At 35.4% G+C, this 12,912-nt stretch overlaps 1 protein-coding gene across 1 annotated transcript; it reads left to right on the top strand.

The window, feature by feature from the left end:
- Positions 1-371: 371 nt before the first annotated feature.
- LOC125678517 (uncharacterized) lies at positions 372-6,454 on the top strand. Its single transcript, XM_056157390.1, has 2 exons — positions 372-412; positions 5,256-6,454. Exons 1-2 carry the CDS (start codon positions 391-393, stop codon positions 5,990-5,992), a joined length of 759 nt encoding a protein of 252 aa, XP_056013365.1. The 5' UTR covers positions 372-390; the 3' UTR covers positions 5,993-6,454.
- Positions 6,455-12,912: the final 6,458 nt, after the last annotated feature.

Genomic DNA, 12,912 nt, shown 5'->3' with positions numbered 1-12,912 from the left:
TAAAGTATCAGATATTATCAAAACGAATTAAAGTATCAGATAATATCAAAACGAATTAAAGTATCAGATAATATCAAAACGAATTAAAGTATCAGATATTGTCAAAACGAAATATGACATAGAGCAGACACTTTTTGCTATGATCATTAGTTTCACTTTGTTTTGCAAACAACGAGATCAATCTTAAACTACAGCATTATTTCTTTTTTACTTCACAAAATAATCATTCTGTGTTAACTCTTTCAGCAATCCATGTATGGCTACACTCCTCAACACGTGTGGTGAATACCTAACATCAATGTTTGTCTCTCCTCAATCTACAGATGGTGTTTGGAATCAATATACATGCGCACCTATTTTATTTCAAAGCGAACCTTGAAATTGACAATCATGCACAGAAAATATATTAATGGTAAGTCATTTCATAATGCATATTAATATGTATACGGTGTAACCGTTGGACCGAGCTAAGCATGTACGTAACTCTGTGTCCCGAGTGGTAATCATAATTCCGTTAAGTACGGTAGATTATGATTCATTTAAAAATATATATTTTGAATGAAATTTCTTTGCGCTAAACACCTAGTAACATCTCAATATTAAGGTAGTGATTGCATGGGTCATTGAAAATTAATGAATCTATGAATTTTTTTTATTTTTACATATTTTGTAGTTGACAGTATCTGCAATTCATTATGAAAGTATCATATATGGTTATCACGGAAATTGTGACGCTACGGTTGTCATGGTAACCCCTCTTGTTGACTTTCCGTAATAAATGGTACATGTATTTGAGGTGATGTTTAAAAATGATACATAAGGGGTAAGGGATACACATTTTATATCAAATTGAAGTTAAAGCCTTAAATGATATATAATTTGTATTAATTAATATGTCCATTTATTTTCATATGAAGTAGAAGCAGGGCTGCTTATGAGCAATTTCGCAATTTTTAGAAGGCAATTATTCACCAAAGCAGACATAATTTCAGCCCCTGAGGAATAAATGACCAATTAATTTTTTTAATTTTTAAATATGTTTTAACATATGTTAGGAGGAATTTTTCCTGAAAGTATCAATATTGGTTTTCAGGTTTACTATGGCACTATGATCGCTATAGTTACCCCCTCCCACTCCTTACATAAATGCTGCAGGTGATAATTACAATAGATATGCATCTTACATGCATTTATTTCAACTCATATTAAAACTATGAAAATGTTTTGATGTTTATTATTGAATTTATTCTACATAGAATGATAGTACTGTTGCTTTGGAGATGTTTTTATTACTTTTTATTTGAAATTACTTGTATATTCATGCTTTGTAAGCGTATGTTAAAAACGCGGGAAATATAACACAGCCGGTGTAAGCTGTGCATTGTGACGTCGTATTACCTACGACGTGTTTTTTCTCTCTCTTTTTCAAACCAGGCGATTATGAAAAACAACAAAACTTTCATTATTTTTTAAATTATAAGAAATAACTGAACTAATTGAGAAAATCATATTAACAGCAAGTGCTGTTTTCGAAATTCACACTTTTTGATTTCTTTTAACATCCACGTTAATTTACATAGTAGATTTCCTCGATTCCCCGACTCGGAGCCTCTTAGCTGACGATCTCAAAGTGGAGGATGGGATTATTTGTAGCAAAATAAAGTGTTTTAAATCTATGTATATGATTAATATTATCGATATTTTTTGCTCAAAATGACGTGTTTACATAACCCGTACGTGATTCCTTGGCCTAACAGTTTCCCTTGGATATTACACCCAGCATTTTAGATTTATGTGCACAAACACCATATTCATGTTATGAAATTTATAGCATTATATATCATAATTTAATAGGCTTAGTGGTTTGTGAATTAAATTTACGTTTTGTAAGACTGAAAATTAACCGGGGGGAGGGGGGGGGGGGGGCTATATGAATCATGGAGACGTAAACTATGACTATTATTTATAAGACAGGCCTAATTCAATAATCAAAACACAAGGGATTTTTCATTTGTATTTTATTTTACTTGTATATTTCTAAACATATTTTCACTTTATCCTGTGTCTGGTTATATCTGACAAGTCTTTGTTTCCATTGTCTCTCATTATTACTGATGCTTAGCGTTTGACGTATTCCGGAATCGGAAACGAAAATAGTCTCTTTTTAGATAATACATGAATTTAACCACGTGATGCCATGCAATCACTACCTTAAAGGAGTTTATATGGGGACAACAGTTTTACATGATCCGCCTATTCATTGAACGTGGGAAATAAAACGCAAGGCGACGTAAATTGTGCATTGTGACGTCACATTTAGCCTCGACTTTTTTCTCTTTTTCAAAGTAAACAATTATAAACAACAATAATACATTCCGTATGCAATGAAAAAGGCCGTTAAAACTAAACAAAGTTAATCAATAGATTCAAAATGGTAAAAAAGTAACCGTAATTTTATCGTCTATTCTTATTCAAAGAAACTCATGAACTCGTTCATCTATTTAGTCGTATTACGGTTTTATATGTATTTATTTGCTAAAACTTGTTACAACGATAATTATATTATTCACTTTGAACAAACTGAGTGTTTAAATTACGAATTGCACGTTAGAGTCTTCTATTATTGGCATTCAAAATAAAACACGAATAACTGTTGAAGCAGGTAATGAAAAAATAAATGGCGGCGCCCATATGGATCACGAAAATTTCAGTGAACGTATATAGAGATTATCTCTTTTTCTTTTGCTGATTTTGACTTTTTTCTTTTACATACGTGTTACCTTTAGAGCCTTGCTTCGCGGACGGGCCTTCGGCCCGTCCGAACTTCGCTCGGTATTAGACTACAAAGTTCTTATTTGATATTTTTGTCTCCCGCCGCAATGCATCTGTCTGTCCGTCCCACTTGACTTTGTGGACACACTTCCTCCGAAACCGCTCAACCGATTTTGTTCAAATTATGTAGGATTGTTAGTCACCATATGTAGTTGATCATATTGCGCCCCCATGTCCATTTTACGAAAGTTATGGGACTTTATTGAATGTATACATGCTACACTACAGTCCAGAAATACTCTGTGGACGCAAAGTTCTCCGACAAAACCGCTTAACGGATTTTATTCTAAATTTGTAAGATTGTTAGTCACCATATGGAGTTGATCATAGAGAACCTCGGCCTTTCAATTGGTGACAGAATTTCATCTCTATTATGAATTCGGCTAAATATGAAAAAGAAAAACTTGATGAATGGTCAGAATGGATTTAAAATATAAGAGGAGTATCAAAATCCCGCATTAGACACATCAAAACAAAAGTGCATACCATCCATCATTCTGTGTTTAGTAAACCAGAAGGGATACAAGAATTAGATAGGTTACATGAGGAATATTTTTGGTTCCAGCTACCAAAGCTTGTAACAACATTGTCTTTGTAAGGCTCATTATTACAGCTGTATATTAAACGAACTTGGCATTAATTCCACTTTTGGTAATCGTACTAAAGTCGCAAACGCCAACTGCCCTTTCAAAAGACGAAATTCTTCAAAACTATGCTTCAGTTTTAGACACATTTAATATCCTAGTCAGTGGGTCAGATGAATACGAGTTACAATGCGTCTGATGAATACCAGATTTACAGATAGGATAAATCTTTATAAAAGTTTCTCAAGAACCACTGGATCAAAAAAGTTCAAATTTACGTGACAACTTCCTGATCGTAGGGTCTATGGCGACTGTCGACAGGGGATGCTTGATCCTCTTAGGTACCTAGGCAAATGACCCCACCTCTGGTATATCCAGGGGTCCGTGTATTTTGTATTGCCTATAGGAGTTATGAGATTGATCAATGTTCGTTACCTTTACCTTTCATACTGGAAATTCAGGTTCGTAAATATCATGGTCCCCAAGGGTAGGATTAGGCCACAATAGGAGATCAAAATTTTACACACGAGTATACAGGGAAACTCTTTAAAAATCTTCTTTTCAAAAACCACAGAGCCAAAAAAGTGGAATTTACATAAAATCTTCATGACATAGTGTAAATCCAAGTTTGTGCAATTCATAGTCCCTGTCCACATTTATATGCCGATATATAGCAAAAATATTTAAACCGATCTCTGCAACTATTTAAGCTGGCCTAGGGCTTGTTTCATAATTTATATACAATGTTTATACATTCTTAATGGAAATACCTTTCATGTGGTTTAATGGTGTGTGATCTTGTGACCTTGACCTGGATGTTTGACTTAAATTTAATAAAAGCTTATCCATTCAATACATCCTGAAGGTAGATCTTTCATATTTTGTATGTATATTTCTTAAGGCAAGACAGTTAATCTTATATGATGACATTTGACATTGAACGCGGATTTTAAACGTAGTCTATTGAATATATCCAAAGTTATTTAAGGTGGGGCTTTTTGGTATATAGATTCTTTACGGCAAGACCTTATTTTGGGAAGTTTGACCTTCACCTGGGAGTTGGACCCACTTTAAAAAATGTGATCTATTCAATGTCTTCTAAAGTACTCAAGATATATCTTTCATATTTTGTATATATGACAATATTTTTGATTTTATACTATAACTTTTGACCTTGTGACCTTAAAAATTACAGGGCTTTCATATCATAATGTATGAAAGGCGAAGATAACGAGCAGTGATCAATCTCATAACTCCTAAAATCAATACAAAATAGATAGTTGGACAAACCTGGACCCCTGGACATACCAGAAGTAGGATCAGGTGCCTAGGAAGAGCAAGCATCCCCTGTCGACCGGTCACACCCGCCGTGAGCCCTACATCCCGATCAGGTAAACGGAGTTATCCGTAGTCAAAATCAGTGTGCCAAGAACGGCCTAACAATCGGTATGAAACACGTCAGACAGCATAGGTTGTATTGACGAACTAGATCGTTATAACGACCATAGAATTTGCGAAATGCTGACTCCAATATAGATTCTTTTTGACAAGACGACCTTGTGATACAATTATATTTGATCTTGTAACCTTGACCTACTTTCTTAAAAACCTGACCTAGTCATTATCTCCCATACCATTCATGGAAATAAAGATTGATTTTTTTTTAAATCACAAGAGCTGAACAATGACAGGGCCAAGGTAATTCAGGTGGCCCATGGGCCTCTTGTTTGTAAAGCTGCGATCTGCTTTTATAATGTACGGTTGTAATTTCTTTTTATAACGCTGAAATCTCTGTTTTTATAATGTTGTAATCTTTATTCATAAATTTAATCGCAACAGGTTTGCTGTGTTTTGTCTACCTACTGGTCATTGCGGGCGTGCTCCAACATCTCCTAATTATCCGGATGTACAAAGGGCAGAAGGTATGGGATCGTTTTGCAAAGATCGATTCTATCTCACATTATATGAATTTAACTAATATGACGTCCAGGGAGATAATGTCGACAGTTTCCACCCACCAGGCAGCAAATACAAAAGTTAAAAATCTTACAGAGGCTAGTATCAAAGCGAATTTACAAACAGTGTCAAGTACATCACTGAAGAATTCTACGACTAAAAATATTGAATTGAACACTTTATCTGTGACTTCTTCTCGTGAGAAATACCCTAAATTCTTACTGTGTGTAGGTATTATGGGTAGGCTAGGGAACCACTTGTTTGAGTTTGCCTCTGGATATGGCATAGCTGCCAAGAAGAATATGATCTCATTTATTCAGCGGAATGGTATTGTAGATTCCATGTTTGAACTGAAAAATGACAGCCATCTTCTGCTTTCGCCTGACTGGAAGGAATGTGAGAACTTACCTACGCTATACGAGAGATGGTGCAGTCGATATGATCCCAAACTGGAGAATTTCACTGTGAACTCCAACATGTGGATCGGATGGGGTCTACAATCATGGAAATATTTCAATGCTTCTTATCAAAAACTGCGAAAACAAATGACGTTTAGAAAATACATACGTGACAAAGTAACTAAGATACAGGATATGACGTTAAAAAAATTCAATTTTTAGTCACGATCTGACGTCACGCTTGTTGGAATTCATATTCGGAGAGGGGACATGTTGACGAATCATCTAGGTTATGACGTAGCTACCCCTGAATATATTTCTCGTGCAGTGGCTTATTTCGAAAATTACACAAACACTATTTTTATAGTATGTTCCTTGGATTTAACTTGGTCTCAAAAACATATGCCAAAGAATGTGAGAGTTGAGTACAGCGTTGGAAACGCATGTGAAGTTGATTTAGCTCTTTTAGCCTCTTCTGACCACATTATTCAAACAGTTAGTACTTTTGGATGGTGGGCTGGTTGGTTAAACAATGGAAAAGTAATTTATTATAAATGGCCTGCAAAGGTGAATGGGAAATTGAGAGTCTCATTTAGTGCAGATTACTCGGATTATTTCATGCCTGACTGGATTGGAATGTAGTAACGGTATTCATACAATGTATGGTATTCTGTCCAAATTAACACAACTGAAAGAAACCAAACGTGATTTACACCAGCAGACGTTTACTTTGATGTCAGTATTATTTAATATATTATCATAGTTCAGTGTCTTATTGCAGAGGAGTATTGCATTTCTTGTTTATTACGTTTTGAAGTGATCCTCTTTAAATATTTTGTGGGAGATGAAAAATTCTTTCTTCGATGCACAAAGGTAACAAAAAATGCAGTTATAAAACCGTGCAGAAAGACCCCTGAGTCGTCGTTAACATAAACTGGACTCCACGATGATGGTAGAATCTACGTTCTCTTGCAACACAGTAATCAGCCTCTTGCCATCAGGGGCTAAACTTTAGTTATTGATGTCATCCGCATGGCCAGTTGCACACATAGCATCAGAATATACTCGTATTTTTCTCATCACCTCCATGTCCAGATAGAACACCTCCATGTCCAGATAGAACACCTCCATGTCCTTATAGAACACCTCCATATCCAGATAGAACACCTCCATATCCAGATAGAACACCTCCATATCCTGATAGAACACCTCCATGTCCAGATAGAACACCTCCATGTCCTGATAGAACACCTCCATGTCCTGATAGAACACCTTAATATCCAGATAGAACACCTCCATGTCCTGATAGAACACCTCCATGTCCTGATAGAACACCTCCATGTCATGATAGAACACCTCCATGTCATGATAGAACACCTCCATGTCCTTATAGAACATCTCCATGTAGGGCTGCAACGGGTACCCGAAATAACCGAAAACCGCGGGTCGTATTGTTCGGTTCCATTTTTGCGTATTTCGGTCCGGGTTTGGTTTTTAAAATAGAATCATTATTAGAAATCCGTTTGAAACAAAATGTCGTTAAAATCCTTAAAGGTGGCGGTATTTTGATCAATCGTTAAATGATGGTATTGTTGACAAGACTGTAAATAATGACAGTATATGTAAGATATGTCAGACGCATTGAAAATACGCCACAGGATCAACATCGTCAATGACAAAACATTGAAAGCACGGATGGAAACGAGTAGAAGTGACAATGCTGTTTCTAGTACCATGGATGTCGGGTCTAAACCTCAGTCCACGTCCCCGAGTAGTTATTGTGACAAAATACAATAAAGGTTTTAGATTTTAACTGTATATTATATTTTTAAAATAGTTATATAGACGCGAACCGAAATACCCGAACCCGAAGTAAAAAATTTAGAACCGATCCGACCCGAAAATTTTTTGAACCGTGACAGTCCTACTTCCATGTCCTGATAGAACACCTCCATGTCCAGGTAGAGCACCCTCATGTCCAGGCATATGTGGCACAGTCCAGTGCCCCACTCCCTGCAGAAGGACATCATGGTTCCTTAGTGACATCACTGCTATTATCTTCAATGCAATCTTTAATGTGTCTTATAAAGCTTTGCAGAAACTAGAAGTAGTGTAGTGCACAGACACTTGAAGTGGGTATAGAGTGTATAGATCTTATATTCATACCCCCACCCAAGTCTACCGAATAAAAAATAAATAGATATGTAGAACCAATACCATCTCAAAACTATGTGATTTCCCTTCATTATCCCTTCATCTATAAGTCGTTTTGAAGTCAGTTTCTACTTTCTGTGAGCTCTGGTGAGATGCTGATATATAGGGGCCTATATATTATACATAAATATTGCGTAGACCTAAAAGAAAGCCGTTGATAGTTTCCAAGAAGTTGTTCTACTGGGTAATCCCCGTCCTTTGTTGTTCTACTGGGTAATCACCGTCCCTTTGTTGTTCTACTGGGTAATCACCGTCCCTTTGTTGTTCTACTGGGTAATCACCGTCCCTTTCCTATTTGATATCCTTGATTCAGTCCATCTTTTGTTCAGGCACGTTAACATCCCAACATGATGTACATAACTTGGACTCAATAAATTCTTCGAAAAGAATGATACTTATAATTCCATTTTTTTTCCTGTATCAAAAATGTGAATAGTTTTCTCGCTGAGTCTCCATACATTACTTTATTTGTTTTCAGGCGCGTATGAATGCATCAAGTTTTCGAATATTTATTGATGTGTATGTATTGAATTTCTCGTTCAGTTTTACTTTTATCCAATCAAAACAATTGTAATAAATAACATTGGAATCATAAAATAATATAGTGTTCTAACGCAATAAATATATGTAGCATTAGATGATGAAGACAACCACACTATGTACAACAAGATAATGTTGATGTGAAGCGCTAAAAGTTTGAATATTCTAAGCTATATCCAAAGAAACATACAGAAATTATATGAAATATTTGATTCAAAAATGGAATTTGAAGTAAATTATTCTAAAATCTACAGGTGCTAAAACATGCATAAAGAGGAAGCTGGAGGAGGAAAAAATATGGACCATTAAATTAATATGAAATTATTTTTTTTATTTCCTCTTCTGCACGAGTGATAATCAAAGAAAAATGGTGATTATCGATTTTTGTTTGAGCTATTTTATTATTAGATACTAATAGACTTACTAATATTGTGTCATGATGTCTGATAATCGGCCTTTAGGCAATATATGAAGGCAGCGATAAGCATTTGTACCCACCGCGTGTGGACGATATATGTTTGCGTCTCACTGTGCGTAAGAGTTCCACAAAGGGAAAGAACTATTGGGCAACTCGGAAATTGCGTATTAAGTCTTTCTATGAAAAAGATGAAAACTGAAACATCACTTAATTCCAGATTATATTGCAGCATGCGTACTTAAAAATTCTATTAGTTTTATACCGGATTTCACAGTGAAACACGGGACGTTCCGGAGGCTTTAAATACCGTCTTTGGCTTCCGTCAGGGCAAACTGGGGACCTAAAGGTGATCAACAAACCCTTGTCTCTCAGACTTTTTCTACGCCCCTCTAAATTAAAATCTTAAATTTGCCCCTGTTTACAAGGCAACATTCCATTGACGAAACTAAATTAAAGAATTGTTGAAGTACCATCATGGTGGTATGCAAATAAAGCAAACATGAATATCGTTAGATTTTTAGTTTCATTAGATTGCAGAAACCAATAAATGCTTCATAAATGTGGTGAATGTGTCGTATAGTGTATGAATAGAATGCAATGACCGGACATACCCCGGATATATGTCACGTGGTGATGGCGATATTATTTGCTGGACAGGCTATACTTTGCATGTCTGCAACTCTGATTTGCGCGTCTTTGATTTTAAACAAAGCAATAATCAAAATATTATAGGATTAAACATTCCTTTTGAAGAATTTATTGATGTGTAAACTCTGGACATTTTACTCACAAAGTGAATAAAAGTGCAAAGTGTGAATAAAATGTCCAGAGTTTACACATTAATGAATTCTTCAAAAAGAATGTTTGATTCTTATAATTCCAATTCGTTCCCTCAACTTTCCTGTATTATCAATTTCAATAATTTGAATAGTTTCCCCGCACTATGTTATTTGTTTTCAGGCGCGTATGTATTGTATACATAGCGTTTTTGGATTTATTGATGTGTAAATTCTCGTTTAGATTTTTTTTTCAATCAAAACAATTTAGTAATAATTAAATATATAAAAATATTTGCAGCTTTAGTATATTCAATCCAAATATAAAGTCATAATGAGATGCTTCTATATTTTCCACACTGTCCTACCGAGGAGTACGTGCAAAATCGTAAATTCATAATATTTGTTTAATAATGAATAAAAATGAAACGTATTGATTACAATTATCAACAGTCTTATATAAAAATATATTTTCAAAATCTTTTATTCAGAACTTCTATACATGTTATTGATAAGGAATCAATACAAAATGATTTCTCATTTTCCCATAAATAGAGCACACCGTATACAACGTCACATTGGAGGAGTCGTCACTGTGGAGCATGAGAGCTCGGCTCCGAAGCGGAGAAAACGCAGTATCACCGAGTATGAGATCGATTTCCTAATTAACTACACCATATTTCTGCAAACATCATAACGAACAGTGATCAATCTCATAACTCCTACAAGCAATACAAAATAGATAGTTGGGCAAACACGGACCCCTGGACACACCAGAGGTGGGATCAGGTGCCTAGGAGGAGTAAGCATCCCCTGCAATCTGATTAAAATCAGATCCTCGATCCGCTCCTTTATTTCTTTTGATTTGTCGCTACTCGAGGTGACAAATCAAAAGAAATAAAGGAGCGGATCGAGGATCTGATTTTAATCAGATTGGCATCCCCTGCTGACCGGTCACAACCGCCGTGAGCCCCATATCCTGATCAGGTATATATAGGTAGATATATTTTGATCATTCAAATTTGTCACCGAATTTCAGAAACCCGTACTTACCTCAAACACTTCGTTCGCGTTTCACGAGTAGGTCTACAAAGTTGAAAATGATGATTTAAAACCATCTTTCTCGGTCATTTCATCTCTCTGCCTTCTTGATTTGTTTGATAGAGAGTGTGTATATACCGATACCATGATTGTTGATGATTATATCGCCCTTTTACTTACATTTCACATGTAATTTGCACAAAATCTTACCAATTTGTAATGTGTCGCATGAGGGCTCAAATATGGCATGCCGCGAGGAGTAGGCTACATATATTTACTGTATCGCGAGGCTTTGAAGTTTGAGCTTTGGGCTGATTAACATTAAGTTTACCATGATCCCTTTAATATCACATATTTGTCAGTTTTCTTTTCATATTTTAGAATAAAGTATGGTTGGAAAGAAGTACAATCTGGGACCCGTACACTCTTCCTAGGAATAGGATGGAAAGTGGGCTATCGGCAAAACTGAAACTTAAATGCTAGAAAGTGTACCTACATGTATACCATCGAATCTGTCCTGTAATCAAATAGCTCTCATCTGTTACAAATTAACATACTTCCACGCCATTGAAAGGTCGAACGTCAAACGAAGATTTTTTTACACCAAGATCCCCGCATGTGAAAAACAAGCATCGCTAAGGTGTATATAAAAGAGGGATACCCACACGCATGTAATTCTACCACGGTTATTGCAAAGATCAAAGGAATGCCGCGGTCATTATTCTACGATATACCTTCATACGTATTAACTGATTATGAGAAAATTGACACACTCGCTTGCTTTAGTTTTGCTAATGCAACAATAAATTTGATAACTGATAATTCAATTTGATAATCATAAAAATCAATCAATATATGTTTTAAATAAATTCAGAAATGACAGAAGAACATTTGTCATTCAGTGTAAACCAATCATCTGTATTTCGAAAGCCATACATATGTAAACATGGCGATGCACAGAGAAGTTTTTCTTGAAAAATTGATATAATATGTTAACATTAAACTAAATACTTGAATTTTTCAAGATATATTTAGAATACCCGTACTATCTCACCCTTTTCGTCAGCAAAAAACAAATTGAATGTAGGCCGTTTCAAACTGCCATGATGTAGTGACCCATTTCGTATCTATATAGGAAAACGATCTGGTGTATATTTTTGAGCCGTAGTAGAATACATGTAGAATCCTTGGTCTCGAAATGTTGTTTGAAATAGAAAAGCCTCGATTAACACCTCGGCTTTTATATTTCAAAACATTTCTCAACTTCGCAGATTATCCTGCAAGATACACGAAAATGCGATCATTATATCTTAAATATACTTTTCGTTGTACTTGTATAACTAGCGAACAAGCCGTGTGTGCAATTAACAGAGTGTCCAACTCTTAATTTTGTATTGCTTATAGCAGTTATGAGATTCATCACTGTTCGTTATCTTCACTTGTTCATACCCTATACCATATACCTGTACATATATATTATTACTGCATATGTCAAGATACATTAGGTATTCTGTTAGGTAAGTACCCTGGGGTCATCCCGACCCCATTTCATGATTGTTGAAATATATTTAAAACAATTGAGATTCTAACCCCCTAAACCAACTATATTCCTGCTTCACATATCAAGATGCATTAAGAATTCTGGTGGGCACGTACCCTGGGGTCATTCCAACTCCCATCATTTTTTGATTGTTCAAATTGATTGTTGAGATTCCAACCCTTAATGTACATATAGTTTTGCTGCACATGTCACAATGCACTGAACACCACGTTTTTTTCGTTTTTCTACCCATTTGCCCCTCAAGGTGAAAAAGAAAACTTATTGATCTAAAAAGGACACCACCAATAACCTCCTTATAGATGATTTGGCTAATATATAAAGTGTAAGACGAGTTCTGGGAACCAGGCTTTTCTATAGAAAAAAAATCGTTTTTTCCATCCCTAATTAGCCCCCAAGGTGAAAATGAAAATTCTGAAACCTAATTCCACATTTATATGATACCACCAATTACCTTCGAATAGATAATTATGGTATTGCGTTAAACGGAAGTGGAATTTTGGGAAGCAGGGGGTTATTTTTGTTCGTAAAAATGTCAGTTTTAGTTTTGCCGATAGCTCACATTTTCATACTATTCCTTGACAGATATGACTTC

The sequence above is a fragment of the Ostrea edulis genome, chromosome 2, assembly GCF_947568905.1.
Source record: "Ostrea edulis chromosome 2, xbOstEdul1.1, whole genome shotgun sequence".
In the NCBI taxonomy this organism is placed as follows: domain Eukaryota; kingdom Metazoa; phylum Mollusca; class Bivalvia; order Ostreida; family Ostreidae; genus Ostrea; species Ostrea edulis.
Note: the sequence above shows the minus strand (reverse complement) of the source record. Positions and strands in the feature narration are given on the sequence as shown.

Coding starts and splice junctions, on each gene's coding strand:
- LOC125678517 (XM_056157390.1), top strand. CDS start 391: ATGCACAGAAAATATATTAATG. Junction 413..5,255: donor GCACAGAAAATATATTAATG/GTAAGTCATTTC, acceptor TAATCGCAACAG/GTTTGCTGTGTTTTGTCTAC.